Here is a 19,941-nt window from a genome sequence, read left to right as displayed (position 1 = left end):
TTTGAAAAATTTTTAAATTTCAGCACCTCCCCGATTTTTCACCTAATACTTTTTGCTCCTCATTTTGAATAAATTGCAATAATCCGATATAACAACGATACATATTTGCCCACGTTTTCGTTTAAACTGTATTTTTCGATAAACCAATGATTTCTAAAATGTCTACAGCCTGAGAAGAATGGAAACGAGCGAGAATCGCCATTGAGATATTATTCGGACAAATTCTTCCTCGTTCATGTCAAAGAAAGTTTAGCGATAGAATTGACTTTCTCGCATTCTACCCGGAAGCTTCTGAGACCGGGTTCCGTTGGAATCTAGTTACTCGAGCCATTGGAATCGTAAACTGTTACTTTATCCCTTCGTTGAAGCCCATCGATCAAGGGAACTCTTTCTGTTCGCAGGGGGGTGGGAATCCACGTGCATGTATGTACGAATCGGGGAAAAGCGTGACGCGAAATTATGCGAAAATGTCTCTGAAAATTCGACCGGGTCCGTGTACAAAATTTTTCGCGTTGCTACCGCGCAGCTGAATCTGCATTCCTGAGTGTGCGAAATCGCGCCGATCGATCTGCAATTTTCCGCAATACGGGAGAGAAATTCTAAAATATTTTCACCGTAACGGACACGAACACGAACACGAACACGGTTCGGCGTACGTTTAAAATATTGAAAATGCACTGAGCGTACAATCGCGTAGCGCGGTATATTAAACACGAAACGTCGCGTAACAAATGCTTTCATGTTCGAGGTACTTGTGAGACTCTTGCGGTGGGCAAATTATTCAAAGCATTGAAACGTCCACGAGCAGCCATAAAACATAAACGACACGGAAAACCAACGAGGAAGGTGATTCTCTTCGACGATAACGTTTGTACGGATCCTGCGGTTGCGACGCAGGAACTGTTGCGTTAATTAAAATGGGAACAATGGGGAACGCTCGCTGTTACTCGCCGAATTTAGTGTTCTATGTGCGTATCAAAACTAATTTATCTCTGGCCCCATACAAAGTATAGAAATTAACCAAAATTGTGTTTAACTCCTAAACAAATTATACAATAGTCCATAAGAGGGACAAAATTGCGTTGGAGTCAAGTAGGTTGGAAACGTAGTTTCATTTCTCGATTTTTATCTTAGCGAATATCCTGTTCCGAATAATATTGCTCGAATGGGGTATAAAGAGAAGAGTTTTGCTTTCGAAATTGGCGTAAGAAGAGCCTGCTGTTTCCGAACAACGGTAAAGAAATGGCGTAATGTTTTCTGATATTTATGGACGCGACCGTTTTCGTGTTCTCGTGTCGTTTTTCTGGGTTAACTGTCCCCTAAACGGCGGAGATAATAAAACGAAGCGATACGTTTGCTCCGTTGATGACGATGCTCGGCCGCGTACGGCAATGAACGCGAAATATTTCCTATATTTAGGGAAGTGACTTGGCGATCGCGTGTCTCCCGGTCCATATAATTCGCGACGGAATCGAGCCGTGACGAGGGCTACGAAACAGAATCGACGATGGCGGTTGAACATTTCCATGACAATCGGTATTTAGCCCGCCGCGGATAAGGGTTCGATCACACGCGCGAATTCTCGTGCGACTTTTCTGGGTCAAGTATTTCCTGCGATAGGGACGAAGGGAGGAAATTTATAGCTATCCAGCCAGCCGTACCTCCCGAGGGAACAAAATTCGTACGAGTGTGCGTTGAATCGTTTGGGTAATTTAAGGGAACGCCAACCGTCGAGTTGCTCATAATTGTCCGGCAATTAAAGCCAACCCCCAACATACATTTTACTTGGTTAAAGATTTTTAATCACTACTGGATTTCCTCGTGTTTTATTTACGATTCGTAATGGCACGCCCGATGGGAATTATCTGTACGAAACGTGGGATAACAAAGTATTTTTTAAACGAAAAAAATTATTCAGCGTCGAAGGGACACATCGGGGATCAAATTACTTAATGAATTCGACGCGAAAAGTCTTGGGGAACTAATAAAGGCAGGCGCGAAGAGCAAGAAATTGCCAAGAAAAGTTTGTTCGTACCATTAATCATAGTCTACTTGCGGAGGATTCCGCTTAGGAATAAACTGAAAGCAGAGATTGAAAGGATTTTCATTAGACCCGAGCAAAAGTCGATTTCTATTCGTTCGTTGAACTTTGCGTTCTGTGAAGATTTTTAATTCCCCTCTTTCCCAATTTAAAGCTCGGCTAATTGGTCTACGATTAAGTGTTATTTGCATTCGAACATTATATTACTACTATACAAGGTGAATCGAATAGAAAAGAAAACTGTTGAGAGTATAGTTGAGTGGCACAATAGTGTCCACTTTTGTGACTTTATTATTTTACTGGAATTGCATATTTTTATTTGCTCGAATCGACTTCCCAGGTCATTCTGCGTAAAAGATCATTAGGACACCATGTTAAAAAAGTCAATATTTTGCGAGATATGGCTTGCAACGCATAACACACCGCATACATCTTTTCTTAATGTTTCTCACAACAGAATTAAGCTGCTTAGATAGTTTAATACGTTCTTTCGGATCTTCCAACAAAAGCAAATCACCACGAATGTACTTTATCTTCGAGATAATCCCATAAAAGAAAGCCTGAAGGATTCAGATCTGGAGACCATGCTGGCTACAGCGTTGCATTACGCGTTGCAAGCCATATCTCATGAAATATTGATTTTTCGAGCATGGTGCTCTAATGATTTTTTACTCAGAACGACCTGGGAGATCGATTCGAGCAAATAAAAGTATGCAATTGCTATACCTCCTGACATAGAGAGGAACGCTACTAATTTCTGAACTCCCTCGAATAAGAGGAGAGTCAACCTTACGGGTAGAAGGAGAGAGTAAATTCGACCGTCTGGAGGTCCAGAAAGAGTCGGCCTCTTCCGGAAATAGAAAAAGATTCGATACAGCGGGCACCGTCGACAAACAGTCCTTTTCCCAAAGCGAATCGAACCCGGCGGTTGGAGGGGGGATGGCGAACGAGGGAAACGAGGGGTGGGAAAGCAATTTCAGATCGATCTATCGACGTCCGTGTGTGTGCAACCCTATAAACGCGCGCTTGCCCGCGCGAGTGTTCGTACGCCTTTGCCTACCCGCGGTTCCGGCAACGACGGGATTCTAAAGCAGCTTCCGCGGTGGCTTCGTGCATTATGTAGAGAAAATAAATGACGGGGGATCCGCCGGAGGACGCCGAGACGCCTGGCGCCGCGACGACGCCGATGGAGGCGAAACAGAGAGACGACGGGGTGAAAAAAATGGGACCGTGAGACGAAGGCTAATGGAGACCACGGTTGTCCGCGAACGTGTTGGAAAGTTTGCTCTCCACCCCCCTCACCCCCTGGTTCCTTTATTCCTTTTTGCAACGGTTCCACCCTCGAACGGGCACCGGTGTTATACTTTGTGGAAAATTGAAATCTATATTTGGTCGCATCGGCTCCGTCGAGCCAACAGAGTGCAAGAACTTCGGGTCACCGATTTAACCGAAACTTCGTACGATGGTTTTTACCAGTTTAGGAAAATATATCGTCGAAGGGGCTGGATATACATATGTAATGTTTTTTTGAGTTATTCGTGTATGAAGTTTTTTAATTCGGGAGTTATTTATTTGGACTCTAATTTATTGTTCGTGCATTCTGTTTCTTTATTTTCTGAAACGTTAGTCGGGATTCCCGTTTCGCCCACGACTATGGAAAGAGCAATATGCCAGCTTGCAATTTTTTGAGGAAAATGGAAAAATTGCTGAGTCGCCTCGGGTCGAATGTATTCGAAGAGAAACTGTTTCGACTCTCCAGTCACGTCGCTTCGCTATTCAAAAGCAGTGTCATCGCACTTATAATATAACATCTTCCTTTATATTTGAAAGTAAATACCGCGCATTAAATGCAAGATATATTTTCACTGTAAAAATAGTAGTATCATAGAAAATAGAACCGAGGTACAAGAAATTGTATAATTTTTTTATTAATCAGGGTTTAAAAATCTTGATTCAATCGTTAAAATCATGCTCTACTGTGAATACTCAAACGCTTATGTTGGGCCATTTATGGGTTTACTACTGTCTGATCTGTGACTGACTTATCTACTAGTTTCGTGATAGAAGCAAGATTCAAATAATAATGTAACATAATTATCTTAGTTTAACATTCAGAACTCTGGGTCTGCCTTTACTATATTTGCATTAATTTACTCTAAAAGAAAGTCTGACGTTTTTAATTCTCATGAAACCTGTACAATATAAATATCGAATATTTTAGTTAATTTCTATATAAGCTTTTAATTTCCATTGTTCGAACTGAGGGACAAAATATTTTTACCGATAAATTCGTACGAAGAATCTACAAACGAAAAGAACGTAGTTTTTAGTGCAAATATAGATGCAGCAATGTATGAATAATAAATATAAATATATTTCGTTCCTTTAACATTTAACTGGCCTCTGTTCTCATCCTCTTCTCTTTTCGTGACATACTTTGCCATTTATTTCATTTCCCTTTCTATTTATGTTATTTAAAAAATTTTCCTCGACGATATTATAGTTTTATATTTAATATATTATCGATTGTAAATGAGTTCCTATCAATCTTATTCGTACAGAGTGTTTCACAGCACGTGATACTTATTTCCGCGATGGTCAGGGGACACAAAGATGAAAAGAGTCCGTATGAACAAACGCCCTATTTGGCCGTGTTTCCGTGATGCGGCCATATTTGTGCTCTAGAAATTTAGAGCCTCTGCCTTCAGAAGAAATGCTCGGAATGACCACCTTCGGCTTGAATGCAACTTTACAGTCGTCGTGGCATAGAGTTTTTCAATTTTTCAAATATGCCAGGTGCCTCGTCCGGCTCGTTGGAAGCCTTGTTCTACGCTCGCGAATATACAACTCATACCAAAGTATTTCAAAATTAAAAATTTCTATCGAACAAACGAATACTTTTAAATGACACCAAAAATAAATATCCACGAAATCTGAAAACTAGCAAGCTAGACAGTACCTATTGAAAAAAATTTTCTGTACATTCTATTTAAAAGAAAACCCCCGTTTCAACGTAACCGTCGACACGAGGAATTTTAATAAAAATATGTGCGTTCGATATCCGTGAATCTACCGTTAAAAAATTATGTTTCCTCCTGCTGGGAAACGTCTTTACGTTCTTCCGTAAAGTGATCGCCAAGAAAACGATCGTACAATGGCGTTTGGATCGGATGTGCCTCCCCTTTCATGCACCGAGCACTGTCTAAAAGGAATATTACGTTACGAATGTACTTGGGAGTCTCTTCTCCGCGAAATTTACCATCGCTTTAATGAATTCAGGGGAAAAACCCGCCATAAATCCGACAAACTTTTCGCAAACAGTCGCAGTTTCGTCGGTGTGCGCGAACGTACAACGACGCTTACACGTTGCACCGCGAGTTTGCGAGCCATTACGAAATAACGAGCTGCCGCCACCGTTACGCTTTACGACAGCCGTGCAATTTAATCCTCCGGTTCATCCAAACGTTTATACCCGATCGATGTCAGACAAGACGCAGGCTCCGACCGGATGCCGATCTTCGTTCGAAACACCGCTCGGAATGGCAGAGAGTCACCTAGCCAGACGTCGCGTCTATACTTTTCCTGGACAATTATTGAAATTCGAAGAAAACTGAAACCGTGATCAGGGAATCCCGTAGAAAATTATTCGAGCGCCAAATAAAATTTAAAATCGAACGTGAAATTATCTTGACCCTTTGAACTCGACTGGCGCCATCGTGGCGATAAACGTAATATTCAAGTTTCATTTACGATAACGCAAATTGAATTTTGGAGGCGTATAAATAAAATTTGAATTACAGATATTTTATAGGTTTTCGTAGGAGAAAGAATATTTTTGTAATTAATAAAGACTGTCTTAAAATTAGTGGTATCGAATAAAGGCAAATTTGATTAGAAATAATCGAAATAATAGACATTTTTAAGAGCGTTATAATTACATTTACTATCGATGGGAACAGAAGTTTCACGAATATTTATGTGATTTTGTATAAAGTCGTCGTTTCGTTTGTTTCAAATGGGAGCTTCTTAGATGTAATTGACTATCGTTCGAGTAATTTGGTGTTGACAAGAATGATTTAGGATCGTGTATCCAGCCGTGCCAGAGGGCGCGATTGTGAATAGCGATTTGCATGCATTCGCGAGCACGCGGTTGTTCATTTGAAACAATAACTGTATATTCGCTTCGCAGCGTTACCACGTATACGCACAATATACTGCACGACGTATCACACTTAATTACCAAATGCACGACCAGAAAGTTACACGCCACAAACGCAAGTATCATCATTTGCGTAATAAATTTCCAATTATTTAACGAAACACCTTTCGCCTTTTGTTATTGATCCTGTTAAACTGAGTAGATAACATATTCAGCAAATAAGTGATAAAAATCAACAAAATAACGTTAGAAGTCAGAGAAAGAGAGATTCAATCGTCAGATGAGTTTAAAGTGCAGCTAATAGGAAATATTTTTTAAAAAATTGCGAGGTTTTACCCGAGGAATTAAAAAGTAAATCTCAAATTTAAATTCGAAACATTTTATGTAAATGCAAAGTAGCGGGTATCACCGGTGGCTGATTCTATTATATGCTAATCGTAAATTTTTAATTTCGATTCACTGAAAGTTCTCTTCGCCGACGTAGAAAAATGATTCCGCGACGTTCCAAGGATATTACGGAATATCAAGTTCTGTGGCGAATATTACACCGATACTGAATATCAATTTCTACGATGAATATTAATGAAAAGCGATTTTCAGAATTTTTATAATAACGAAGTCGTCGCTTTCAGCAAGAGTGAAATAAACGAATAATTTAAATAACGTTTAGTATCATAACCAAGAACAGTTTCGTAAACTATCATAATTTTCGTACGGTTGATTCTGCTTGCTTCAAATTAAACACTAGTTCATAGACTATAATATTAAATAAAGTAAATATAGTAAACGAAGTAAATAAAATAATCGAAACGAGCATTCAATTTTTGTTACGATGTACGTGAATAATTTCGAAAGTGATCCAGTTATGACTTAAAAGGGAACTCGTCGAGTGTCACGGATATCGTATTTTTCGCGCCGTCGAGGTCTTCCAGCGAAAGGCGAGGGAAATTTGAATAACGAAACCTACGAGTCCTACGGGGAATTGGAGCTCAATTGGAGAACCTTGAGTCAACGAAACTTCGTTTTGATTACGGTAACGAGTAGGTGACACTGTTACGCGCGAACGCTGCGAACAAACCGGAAACTTAATCCGTGGATCGTCGAACTGGGTCAACCATTTGACCCATCGTGATCGTTCAGAAATCGCGGCTCTACCAATTTCCGGCGACATTTGGGCCAAGGTTCCACTCGTTAATTAACAATTATTCGTCGAATGTACACATCTTTTCGTCCCTTTCATCAAGATTTGTCATATCACCGGAAAGGGGACGATTCTACGCGAAAGAATAAGTCGAGAATATAGAATAAACTCTTTTTCTGTACAGCGTGTCACGCAAACTCTGTCCATTCAAATTGTCGACGATACTGAAAACTATTTCACAGAAGAATGAAATTGATTTGTTTATAATCGTTGGCAAATGTCTGTCATAACCATTTAATTTTTATCTCAAACGTTTTCAAAGATCAAATTTTACGAGACACGCCATTTGTTACGAACTTACAACAAAGTATAAATTACGAATCGTCCCTATACATTAGTAATTGTTTAGACACAAGAATTAATTTTAACATCACTATACTTACGAAGACGGTCTCGTCGAATATCTCTGAGTATGGAGTTGCAAGGGTTTTGATTAGGTCGGACTAAAACAGGATTTTCAAGGCCATCAGATTACGAAATCCTTTCGAAAACATTTTGCGATTTTTCCGCGTTGCCAATCTTGTTTATCCAGCTCGGGTTTTCCCATTCGCGTGTCCACTTCGGGGAAGCGCGGAACAACTTTCAAGGCCGTGTAGTATCTCCAATCCCCATCTCGCGGGATTGAATTTCTCCAAGTTTTCCGAAATACAATAACTTCCCAGGCGGAGGGACGAGGACGATATTCCAGCCGATCGAAGTGAATTCGCGCGGAGAACTGGAAGCAATATCGAAGAAACGAAACAACCAAGGATAACTCGAGTCGCCTTGGGAGATACTAAACTGTCGATTCCAAACAATTCTGACGTTAGTCTGGATCCGCGTCACCGTTATTCACGGCGGTGATTAACGGATATTGTTCGACGACGATTGCTGTTAACATGGCACTCAAAGCTAACGATGTTCCTATTGAACGGCTATGATTACCAGCTTGGTCCATTTATTTTTTTCATCTCTTTCAGTACTACTTTGTCGAACGATTTTATTTGATTGAATTCATTTCATTCTGATCGATAAAAAGACCGTACTAATTTCCCAGTAATAAATAGAGGACAATGATGCTTGCATAAACATTGTCTTCGAATAGCTATTTTCCACCAAACAAGAATTACACTTTCAAGGAAACGTTTTAATAGTAACCACGACAAATGATCCTTTTAAAAATTTCATTTAGAATTTGTAACAATCGTTATTTTAACGTCATTTATCTTCACGGTGTTTATTGTGGTATACGTATAATCAATTTTACAATATTCACTTCTATTCTTATTGTTTGGTTTTTGAGAAAAATATCTGAAATAAATATAGATATCATTTATATTCTTTTGTACAGAACCGGATAAGCAAAGATGAAAGGAGAGAGTCTTCAGTTTCCATTGTCATAGACAGTCTAACAACGCCTAATGATATCATTCCCATTTTTTATTCATGAACTCAGCATTCCATCCATCGAATATTGAACAGCTTCGATTTACAATCTTTGTCTGTTCGACAAAATTTTTCGACCTATTCAAATTTTCCAAGTTTCATTTCGATACAAAATATAATAAATATTGCATACTTAGAGAGTAAAAAAATATAGAATACAGTAGTTATAGAGTTGACCGCGAATAATTGGTTTAAAAATAACTAATCGGATGGTCTTCCACGGAGAAGAAAAGACTTTCTATCGTGCTGAACCAGATTATAGTCAATTTTCGTAAGGTAAAATTACTCGCTACTGTTTACATTTAACTTAATCATACTATCACATTACCCTTAATCCAAGACAGTTCTTTCTTTGTCCCTAAGAAAGAACTACATCCAATATCATTGAGCTTAATGAAGGTCCATCCTGTATGCAGAGTCGAAAAGTAAAGTCATCTTCGCAATTTATCTTTCAACTCGGCAATTAACGTCTTACGCAAATTTATCAACCTACTAAAGATACATTCTTCGAGCAGTACAATACGAAAAAGTAACTGAAAAATTTTAACTTTATTTAAAGTTATTTGACGTCGAAATCGATCGTCCCAATAAAAATACATTCTTTCGTAGTTGTGGAAGTGGTTAGTAACGTCAAAAACATTTAATACGAATTATTACGAATGAAATCATACGAATAATTTACTCACGGGCTGTAATATTTTGATAGACGGTCTAATAAAGCCTATTAAAAATACTAAAAGTTTAAGCGCGTGCAGTTTCGAAACTACTAGTGTTTTATTAATAATTGAGGCATCGTTGGCAGCGGCAAAGCCTCCCCTTTAAAATGGCTTTTGGCTTTTGGCGATCCGACTTACTGTTTTCGAGATATCGTAAGTTATGTAAAAGGTAATTTTTTTAATTCGACTGTCTCACTGTCCGTCGCGTGTACGATAGCCTATTCACGCGTATTAAAACTACTAAAACTTTAGACGCGTGCAGTTTCGAAACTACTAGTGTTTTGTTAATAATTGAGGCATCGTTGGCAGCGGCAAAGCTTCCTCTTTAAAATGGCTTTTGGTTTTTGGCGATCCGACTTACCGTTTTCGAGATATCGTAAGTTATGTAAAAGGTAATTTTCTTAATTCGACTATCTCACTGTCCGTCGCGTGTACGATAGCCTATTCACGCGTATTAAAACTACTAAAACTTTAGACGCGTGCAGTTCCGAAACTACTAGTGTTTTGTTAATAATTGAGGCATCGTTGGCAGCGGCAAACCTTCCTCTTTAAAATGGCTTTTGGTTTTTGGCGATCCGACTTACCGTTTTCGAGATATCGTAAGTTATGTAAAAGGTAATTTTTTTAATTCGACTATCTCACTGTCCGTCGCGTGTACGATAGCCTATTCACGCGTATTAAAACTACTAAAACTTTAGACGCGTGCAGTTTCGAAACTACTAGTGTTTTGTTAATAATTGAGGTATCGTTGGCAGCGGCAAAGCCTCCTCTTTAAAATGGCTTTTGGTTTTTGGCGATCCGACTTACCGTTTTCGAGATATCGTAAGTTATGTAAAAGGTAATTTTTTTAATTCGACTATCTCTGTCTTCGTCTAGCGGAGTCGGACCTCCTTGTCGCACGTGCTTGGTGCTGACCTACCCCGCGTACGTGACTGTCGTGACCCAGTTTCGCCGTAGTATTTCCGAGAATTTACTACGCACTGCTCGCTATCTACGCGCGCGAGATCAATGAACTCGCGCGAGCGCAACGAAACGTAAACAAACCCTATCTCCGTAACTAGCCACCGCATCGACGCGAAATTAAAATCGCTATATCTCCGGAACTAATAAAGCTATCGACTCTCACGAACGCTCATTTTAAAGAGCATTTCATCCCCTATCCAATGAGCACAATTAAATTTATAATTTATGCTGTCTTCTATATTTATTTTAACATTTACTTTGACTCTACATACCCAAAGAAGTTTCAGCAGTTCGTATTCATTATACGACTGGTGTGCGATACAACTGGACCATAAATTGTTTATTTAATTGAAAATTAATCGAGTGATTATCCTCCTTATGTCTGTCACTTCATCAATTGTAATTGCGAAACAGGGTCGAAGAAATTTGTCTAATTCTTCTCGATCGGCGAACCCATTCCGGAAGTGGGTCCCGCCACCGGGAACCCGCCTGTATATTCGACATTCGGAGGCAGTTTTCACTCAGCTACGTGCCTCTTCAGCAAGCCAGCTCGATACTCTGATGGCCCATTGTCGACGGGCTTTTGTCTAGAAGCTTCCGAGCCACTATGAGAATATGACGAGCCACCGGATCCAGAGATACCCATCAGAGGCGTTTACACCAGAGATTACTTGTGACGTGGCTCCGAGCGACGCTTCTTTCCATTCGGCCAGTCGATAGTCCGCCCCCGCTTTCCCCTATTTTCCTTGCCTGACGCCGCGAAATTTTAGGCCTCGACGACGAGCTGAGTATCGAATAACGCGACGAAATACGCGCCGTTAGCCGGGGACATTGTTAGAGGATCGACGAAGAACGTACGAATTTCCAACGAAGGGCGTTTGGGTTTTGGGGCTACGTTTGTGAAAATTTTGATAATTATATTGAGAACAGTACGCCTCGTAAGTTACAATGACCATGAAATATTTTAATTCCCTTCTACGTTATAAATTCTTTAAATTTCATTGTGGGATGAAAAACAAAAGAGAAATCGCTCGATTTCGAGCAGACGGACACTCGAAACGTTCGTTAGATAATTCTTACTGGAAGAAATCGCGTGCCACGGCTTCCTGCAATTTACTTGAGAGCTCGAACAGTATCGCAATCGATGGTATTTCCGTAACGTCTAAGGTCACCGATAAATACGAGATGACTCCGGTCGATTCAACACAAATTGCCATCTGACTGGAATAGTTTAGCGGCGATTTTTAATTGCAATTAGGCACGTAGCCAGATTCTCGTGTTTGGGGAACCGTTCCAAATCAGATTTCGATATAACAAACGCAGGGATGAATTTGTACGCGACAGATGCAGAAACGATTTCGTTCTCGAGCCTAAATACTCACGCGTCTCCTTATCTAGTTCTCGAAGACTTCGTTTTTAGTACCGTAAACTATAAAGAACCAGTACTAGCTTATTTTCTAGTACTTTGTACATCGATCGAATTTTTTCTGAATCGAATATCATAAATTCCCTACGCGTGGTAGACAGAAACAGTTCTTGGGGTTGAACAACTATAGAATTGTACAAGTCAATGTTAATAAGCGAAGAGTCTTAGGAGTCTGTAGCTACGAACCCAAGGTCACGAGAGTCGATTGTCGGTGATCTTGGTATCGCAGGAGACTATAGCAACGACCCTGAATTAGGTAAGTCGATACTGACTACTCCCACGACCGTCGATGTTGACTTCTGCGGTTCAAGGACGTTGCTATCAATTTCCATAGACGTCTCAGGAATCATCGATTGCGCGAAATTGACGCAAGAAATTAGTAAACCAAGCTTGCACTGTTCTGCAATGTTACCCAGGATGTGGAATAGCTTGCAACGTACTTGGTATTCTAGTGACTTTATTGGCGAGACTTTAAAACCGTTGAAATTGCATCCGAGAAACTGGACTATAAATATTTTATCTTCTGGAAGTTCTTAAAACGACACTATCGTCCGAAGACAATTTCGTTTGTAATGGTCTTATTGGCAATTTTGCGTTTTAGATGTTCACAAGCATTCTGAATAGGGTTCACCACTCACTATAAGTGAAAATATTAACTCTTACGCTTTTCTAAAATCAGATTTCAGCAAAATACATTTCTCAATGATAGTTTCTATAAGATCTATACTGGTTTCAATGACAATTTTGCGTTTCAGAAATTTTCAGGTATTCTGAATAGGGTTCACCACCACAATTTTATGTTTCAGAAATTTTCAGGTATTCTGAATAGGGTTCACCACTCACTATAAGCGAAAATATTAAATCTTACGCTTTTCTAAAATCAGATTTCAGTAAAATACATTCCTAATGCTAGTTTTTATAAGATTTCTAATGGTTCCAATGACAAATTTGTGTTTCAGAAATTTTCAGGTATTCAGAATAGGGCTCACCACTTACTATAAGTGAAAATTAACCCCTACGTTTTTCTAGAATTCGATTTCAACAAAATACATTTTCTAACGTTAGTTTTTATGAGATTTGTTTTGTTTGTAATGGTTCCTCTGGCAATTTTGCATTTCAGAAGTTCCCAAGTACTCTGAATAGGGTTCACCAACCACTATAAGTGAAGATATTAACCCTTATTTTCTCCTAAAATTAGATTTCAGTAAAATACATTCCTAATGTTAGTTTTTATAAGATTTATAATAGTTCCAATAATAATTTTGCATTTCAGAAATTCCCAGGTACTCTGAATAGGGTTCACCATCTACCGTAAGTAAAAATATGAACCCTTTCGCTGTCGAGTCCATCCTTTTACGTACTTTAACTATCAAACAGGGGAAGGGTTAATTCGTTGGCGGTGCGTAGGATTTGGAAGTCAAGGAAGAATCGTTCAAGTGTGTCGCGATATCGTCAACACGTCATTGACGATGCTGGAAACACATCTAACGGAGACGGTTTATGGCTCGTGAAATGTGTTGGTCCGGAAAATGAAAGTAGAAAACTCACTTTGAGGGCCTCTTCGTGGGTCACCGCACGGAAGGGTGTGCCGTTCACCTCCAAGATGGTGTCTCCTGGCCTGAGTCCAGCGCGTTCGGCCACCGAACCTTCCTCCACCCTCGAAATGTAGACACCCACCCCTGAGAACAATTCACAGACTTTCCATCAGGCCAGAAGCTGCCTGGCGACTGGTCCGCGACCAGTGCTGACTAAAACCTTCCACCCAGGACGCGACGTCGCAAAAACCTTTCTTTCCTCCATGCTCTTCCAATTTCCTCGATCGTAATGGAAATCGATCGCGAACGTCCGACGCACACACGATCGCCGATAAAAATGGGAGACTTCGCTAAAATTTTTCTCTTTTTTCCGACGTTCACTGCCAATCCAGGAAAAGAGTTTTTCGATTAAAAACTCGGAAACGCGTAGGAAAGTTTAATCGACCGGCATCTCTCGTGCAATAGCGAAAGATGCTTCGATCGTTCGTACAATTTTCCCCGAAAAATAATTTTCGAGGGGATCTCGCGAAAGAGGAACGAAACGTCGGGCGAAAAGTTTTCGATGCAACGAGAACGTCCGACGTAATGAAAAATTTTATCTGTTTCCGCTCGAAATGTTTTTAATGCTCAGCAAAATTCTTATCTGTAATTAGAATTTATTAAATCGGCGTTGGATAATCTAATTCAAACTTTAAATTGCACTGTTTAGTCGAGAGAAGAAACTTTAATACATCGTACAGGGTTAACGTTGAATAAAAATTTTAATTAAAAAATTATAATATTTACAGGAAATTACTTTATGTATTTCCAGTTTCAAAGGAAAGATTCTCGTATTATAATCTCGGACGTTTGGGTGAGATTGAAATTTTGAATTCGTTAAAAATTAGCAATTTTTATCCATTTTCGCGAAAACGAATCGTATAAATGATTCTTTTATTTACGAGATAATGTTATCTCGTTTACCAGTTGCCCCGTAATTGTTTCGAACTCAAACGCGATCGACAAACGGAATTTTTCACGGAACTGATTTAGACAAAGAAAAAGTATAGTCCCTTAAGCATTTAAGTCTCGAAGTACCCACGATCTTGGAGTCGAGCCCGTATCGTGAACCGGCTTCCAGACTCCATAAATCACGGCTGGGGAATAGATCCATTAGAATGCAAAGACTGTGGCGACGCAAAGCTCCCATTTTTATTGGCGCCATTCGAGGTGCCGTCGCACTGGAACACGCGCCATGGGTGGAAATCATCGTGTATTAAACGGAAAATAAAAATAGTAAAGAGAACAGAAAACAAAATAGAAAGTAGGATAGTTAATGCGGATGCATAAACGTGAAACTGTTCGAACAGATATTACGATTCTGTGCCTGTGCGTGTTTCGTGTTTCTCGCGCGAGACGGGCCATGCAAAAGATTTTCTTTCCTGCGGAAACCTCTCGATGGAATCGCGCCATTTGCGTCCTGTTCGTGTCTGACCTGCTCGCTGCTCAATTATAAAATGGTAAAAACTCTTATAAATTTTATGTTTACATTTTTATTCTCTTTAAACAGGTCCTCGTCGAACGACTGCGATACAAGCGGAAAAATACGTTGTGGAATCGAAAGAGGAGCAGATACTATACATGGAATATTCGAGTCACTTTCAATTATAATAATACAGGGTGTTCGGCCACGCCTGGGAAAAATTTTAATGGGGGATTCTAGAGGAATAAGACGATAATCAAGAATACCAATTTGTTGATGAAGGCTTCGTTAAAAAGTTATTAACATTTAAAGTTCCGACCTGACTGAATTTTTTTCTAGAAACTGGGTAGGATTTCGGGGGTATGTCTATTCACCAAAAATGATTGTAATTGACCCCTGCAACTAAAAATAATTTTTCCAGAACGATTTGAAATTTTTTAATTTTGTCGAAAAATTTCACATCTTCTCGAATTTTTTTCTAGAAAGTGGGTAGGAATTCGAGGGTATGTCTATTCACCAAAAATGATTGTAATTGACCCCTGCAACTAAAAATAATTTTTCCAGAACGATTTGAAATTTTTTAATTTTGTCGAAAAATTTCACATCTTCTCGAATTTTTTTCTCGAAAATGCAGAGGAATTCGGGGGTATGTCTATTCACCAAAAATGATTATAATTGGCCCCTGCAACTAAAAATAATTTTTCCAAAACGATTTGAAATTTTTTAATTTTGTTGAAAAATTTCACATCTTCTCGAATTTTTTTCTCGAAAATGCGTAGGAATTCGGGGGTATGTCTATTCACCAAAAATGATTGTAATTGACCCCTGCAACTAAAAATAATTTTTCCAAAACGATTTGAAATTTTTTAATTTTGTCGAAAAATTTCACATCTTCTCGAATTTTTTTCTAGAAAGTGGGTAGGAATTCGAGGGTATGTCTATTCACCAAAAATGATTGTAATTGACCCCTGCAACTAAAAATAATTTTTCCAGAACGATTTGAAATTTTTTAATTTTGTCGAAAAATTTCACATCTTCTCGAATTTTTTTCTAGAAAGTGGGTAGGAATTCGAGGGTATGTCTATTCAACAAAAATGATTGTAATCGACCCCTGCAACTAAAAATAATTTTTCCAAAACGATTTGGAATTTTTTAATTTTGTCGAAAAATTTCAGATCTCGAATTTTTTTCTCGAAAATGCGGAGGAATTCGGGGGTATGTCTATTCACCAAAAATGATTGTAATTGACCCCTATAGCTGAAAATAATTTTTCCAGAACGATTTGAAATTTTTTAATTTTGTCGAAATTTCATCTTCTCGAATTTTTTTCTAGAAAATGGGTAGGATTTCAGGGATATGTCTATTCATCAAAAATGATTGTAATCGACCCCTACAGCTGAAAATAATTTTTCCAGAACGATTTGAAAGTTTTGTATTCAATTATTAATAACTTCGTAACGAAGCCTCCATCATCAAATTGGTATCCTTCATTTTCGTCTTATTTTGGCCTCTAGAATCCCCTATTAAAGTTTTTCCCAGAGGTGGCCGAACACCCTGTATAGCCAAGATTAATAGTAATTTTGCTTGATTTATTCAAAATAAATCAACTATCCACCGTTGCGTCGTGAAATTTATGTTATTACGAATCGATAATATCGAATAAAAATTGCTGGCAAATATTTTTCAATTTTTCAAGCCCCGTGTAAAAAAATTTTATTCCACATTTTCGATTCGGTTCAATTTTCAATTTTGCCACGAACTTTGCCGCACCGCGTGTATTCTCCAATCGGAGGACCGTTCATTGCTCTCCAAACGATATCGAAAAAAGTACAGCGACGATAATTTCGTACCAAATTCGTATTCGCGGTTCGAAGTATCGTTCTTTCGGGGAAATCATTTCCGCGGAAGAAGACACGGCGAATGTTCGATACGTTTCCGGGTAACGCGTGGTGAGAGTTCACGGAACGTTTGCAATCAGGCGACTACCGTCGACCAATTAATTTCCCAGTGAAAACAATTAGTTGAAAATTGCGGTTAATTCGCAATTAATGTCCGTGCCTGTCCACCTGGTCCGAGCACGCGCGAATATTTGATAATTTGGGGACCGTTCGCCAGGCGAGGGAAGGACTTTCTTCGTGGGACATGTTCGTTTCGCCCGCACGTTCGCTGAAATCGCGGAACAAATACCTGAATTTCGCGTGCAACTTTTTCCCTCTCATTATGCAGCGATCGACCGATGGCTCGAAATAAATAGCGGAATACGAGAGGCAGCTGTGGACTTTATAAACGAGTGGCTCGTTTCCAATAGATACCGAGTTTACTCTCGCATTACGACCGATCGATCTTCCGTGATTCGATTTATATTTCCTGCCTTGTGCCAGGATATTCGAATTGCTGCCATGGAAATCCCAGGGAACGTCGATACGGAAATTTTCCAGCCCTGAAATAATAATTAGGACAAACGGTCGCTTCGGAGCGAACAGAACGTTCGATATCGCCTAGCGATTAATAATCGCTTTAACGCGAAAAAAAACAGCGGTACAGAGAGAAAAAAAAAAATACGACGCGTCCTCGTTAACACGAACCAGTTAAGAGAAAGTCTAATTAAAAAAGATTTCATGGCGCCGTATATTTGAGCGTGCTATAAATTATGTTCGTACCAGCTGACACTTAATAAGAGTCGCGTTCGTATCGTTTTTTATATTTTCTTGGCTCCTGTTACCTTATTATTTTAACGAAATATCGCGAGGGGCGACGTTGATTAATTTATTAAATAGATCGCGAGAAATCGTGGATCCTGTACGGATTGAAACAGACCACTCGAATTGGAAGGGATAAATATTGTGGTATAACAGAAATTTTTGTTCGAGCATTCGACTTACCGTGGTCAAAGCCGTTCAAAGATCTTCACATAGAGATGAAACGAATTTTTAATAAATTATAACGAATAAAATGAATTCCATATCGTTCTGATTCGATTTAAAACACGATATCGCTAGTAATGTTGATTTCGATCGTTTAACTTTGAATCTCGACAAATATTTGAATTTGTATTGCACACAGTAAATATTGGTGCGTACGAAACACATCGTATTTTTAAATAAATATTACAGATTTCGTATCTTCTTTTAAAAGATGTTTATTTGATAAAAATATCGGCGTTTAAAACTGAGTGTAGCATCTTTGGAATCTATAAATTTTATTACGAAGTTACGAGTGATTTTCGTGATATTTTTTAGCAACACGACGATTCTGTGTGAAAAAATGAATCGAAAATGTGGGATAAAATTTTTTCATTCGCGGGTTTGTTTTGAAGAAAAACGACTTTGAAAATTGACCAGTGATGGTGCACCAGAACGCCTCGATTTATTACATGAATTTTTTAAAATATTCACTTTCGAAACAGATTCTATTATAAATTTATTTGTTATAACGCTATCACCTAAGATAATCCTCAAAATGTTGTCTATTTTGGTGCATACAAACTTTTCCCAATGTAACAATTTACATTTTTAATCGTTCAAATGTTATACTAATGTACTATAACTGTCTAATGCAAACTACTGTTCTCATATTGTTTTGCATTATTTTTACTTTCAAAATTGAAGAAACCAGAATACCGCGACAGCGTTCGCCGTATCGAGAAAATCCAGCACGCGCCCCAAAAATGTTCAAAGCCATTTTCCTCGAAAACAAAGCCCCCAACAGAAAAGTTTTATTCCATACTTTCGACTCATTTTTTCACGTAGAATCACGCGAATATACGATATTTCAAATAAATATCAAACGGATCGAACGAAACAAAATTTGCACGCGATAAAAACTCGACGTTTCGCGCGATCCATAAAAAACCACGTACATCGGACGCACGAGATAAATTCTCGACGATTGACAGGCTAACCGTACGTTTATTTGTTCCGTATTCACGGTTCGCCGCCCCCACCGAGTTGCCAATCGTATCGAGGGAATTTATCTCTCGCGCGACATCTTTAAGAAAGGAGAGAAAATAAGGTTTCCGGGGGTCTGTTCCTCCGCCAGTTTCCACTCGAGGAAAGTCAAATCGTATCTACCATCTGTACGTCCGGCTACGTCCCGCCAGCGAGAGAACGAACAAGAATAAAATATTATAGACGCGAAAAGGGGACGAAAAAGGACACGGTATTATACTTGCAAAACACGAGGCGCCATGAATACTTAATTCCCCCAGATATTTGTCCCCGACGCGAAATGTAATACAAGGTACGTTTACGCGCGTCGGTCCGGATGTGATCGATAAGCTGTTCGGGTGCAAAAAAGAAAAGAAAAAAAAAAATTCACGCTCGGACAAGGTGGACGTCGAAACGAGGGAACGGAATGTCTGTTCCGCCACGGGAGTCCTGTAATTGATCTCCTTCCACGCCGACAGGGTCCCGAGCAAGGATTAATCCGGCTGATAAAAGAGATAAGGAGAACAATGAGCTCGTTACGCGGAGGGTCGCGCACCCTGCGCCCGAACTTGTGTCATCGCCAAGGATTAATAAAAGTCGTGCGTCGAGCCCATTTAAGAGCAGATTTTTCCCCCTCGCAATCGCCTGCCTCGATACTCCCGATTTCTCTTTGCCTCTTGCCATCAGGAGATCGCGGTGTGCCAGAAAATAATCGAGGTTGGAACATTTAAAAAAAACATACGTCGACTGATTCTTCTTTCTATCTCGTACGAGTCGAATTTTGCTGATCACGGTTTTAGAAATATTTTCACGTGAACGTATATACTTTGAATAGTAGAATACTATCGAGGGATTGTTAACCCTTTGCACTCCTATGTCGAGTGTGACTGGACATCAGTTTTTATCTCAGGAGTAAATAAATCAAATATTTAATTGAATTTGTTTAAGTTCCCCTATTTTTTGGTTAACGTAAATTTAAAAGAGAACACTTGAAAGCGTTGGGAGCTGCTGATAAGAAAATTGAAATATAATTCGGAGTGCAAAGGGTTAACTATTTTAAAGAATTTTTAAGTATTCTTGAATAGTG

At 39.2% G+C, this 19,941-nt stretch overlaps 1 protein-coding gene across 10 annotated transcripts in view; it reads right to left on the bottom strand.

The window, feature by feature from the left end:
• The window catches only part of Dysc (whirlin protein dyschronic), a 154,354-nt gene that overhangs the window by 72,475 nt on the left and 61,938 nt on the right, over positions 1-19,941 (bottom strand). For all 10 annotated transcript variants that reach the window (XM_076775208.1, XM_076775207.1, XM_076775206.1 and 7 more), the window contains one exon: positions 13,480-13,610. In XM_076775208.1, the coding sequence (XP_076631323.1) occupies positions 13,480-13,610 (131 nt within the window). The remainder of the gene's footprint in view (positions 1-13,479; positions 13,611-19,941) is intronic.

The sequence above is a fragment of the Colletes latitarsis genome, chromosome 10, assembly GCF_051014445.1.
Source record: "Colletes latitarsis isolate SP2378_abdomen chromosome 10, iyColLati1, whole genome shotgun sequence".
Classification (NCBI taxonomy): Eukaryota; Metazoa; Arthropoda; class Insecta; order Hymenoptera; family Colletidae; genus Colletes; species Colletes latitarsis.
Note: the sequence above shows the minus strand (reverse complement) of the source record. Positions and strands in the feature narration are given on the sequence as shown.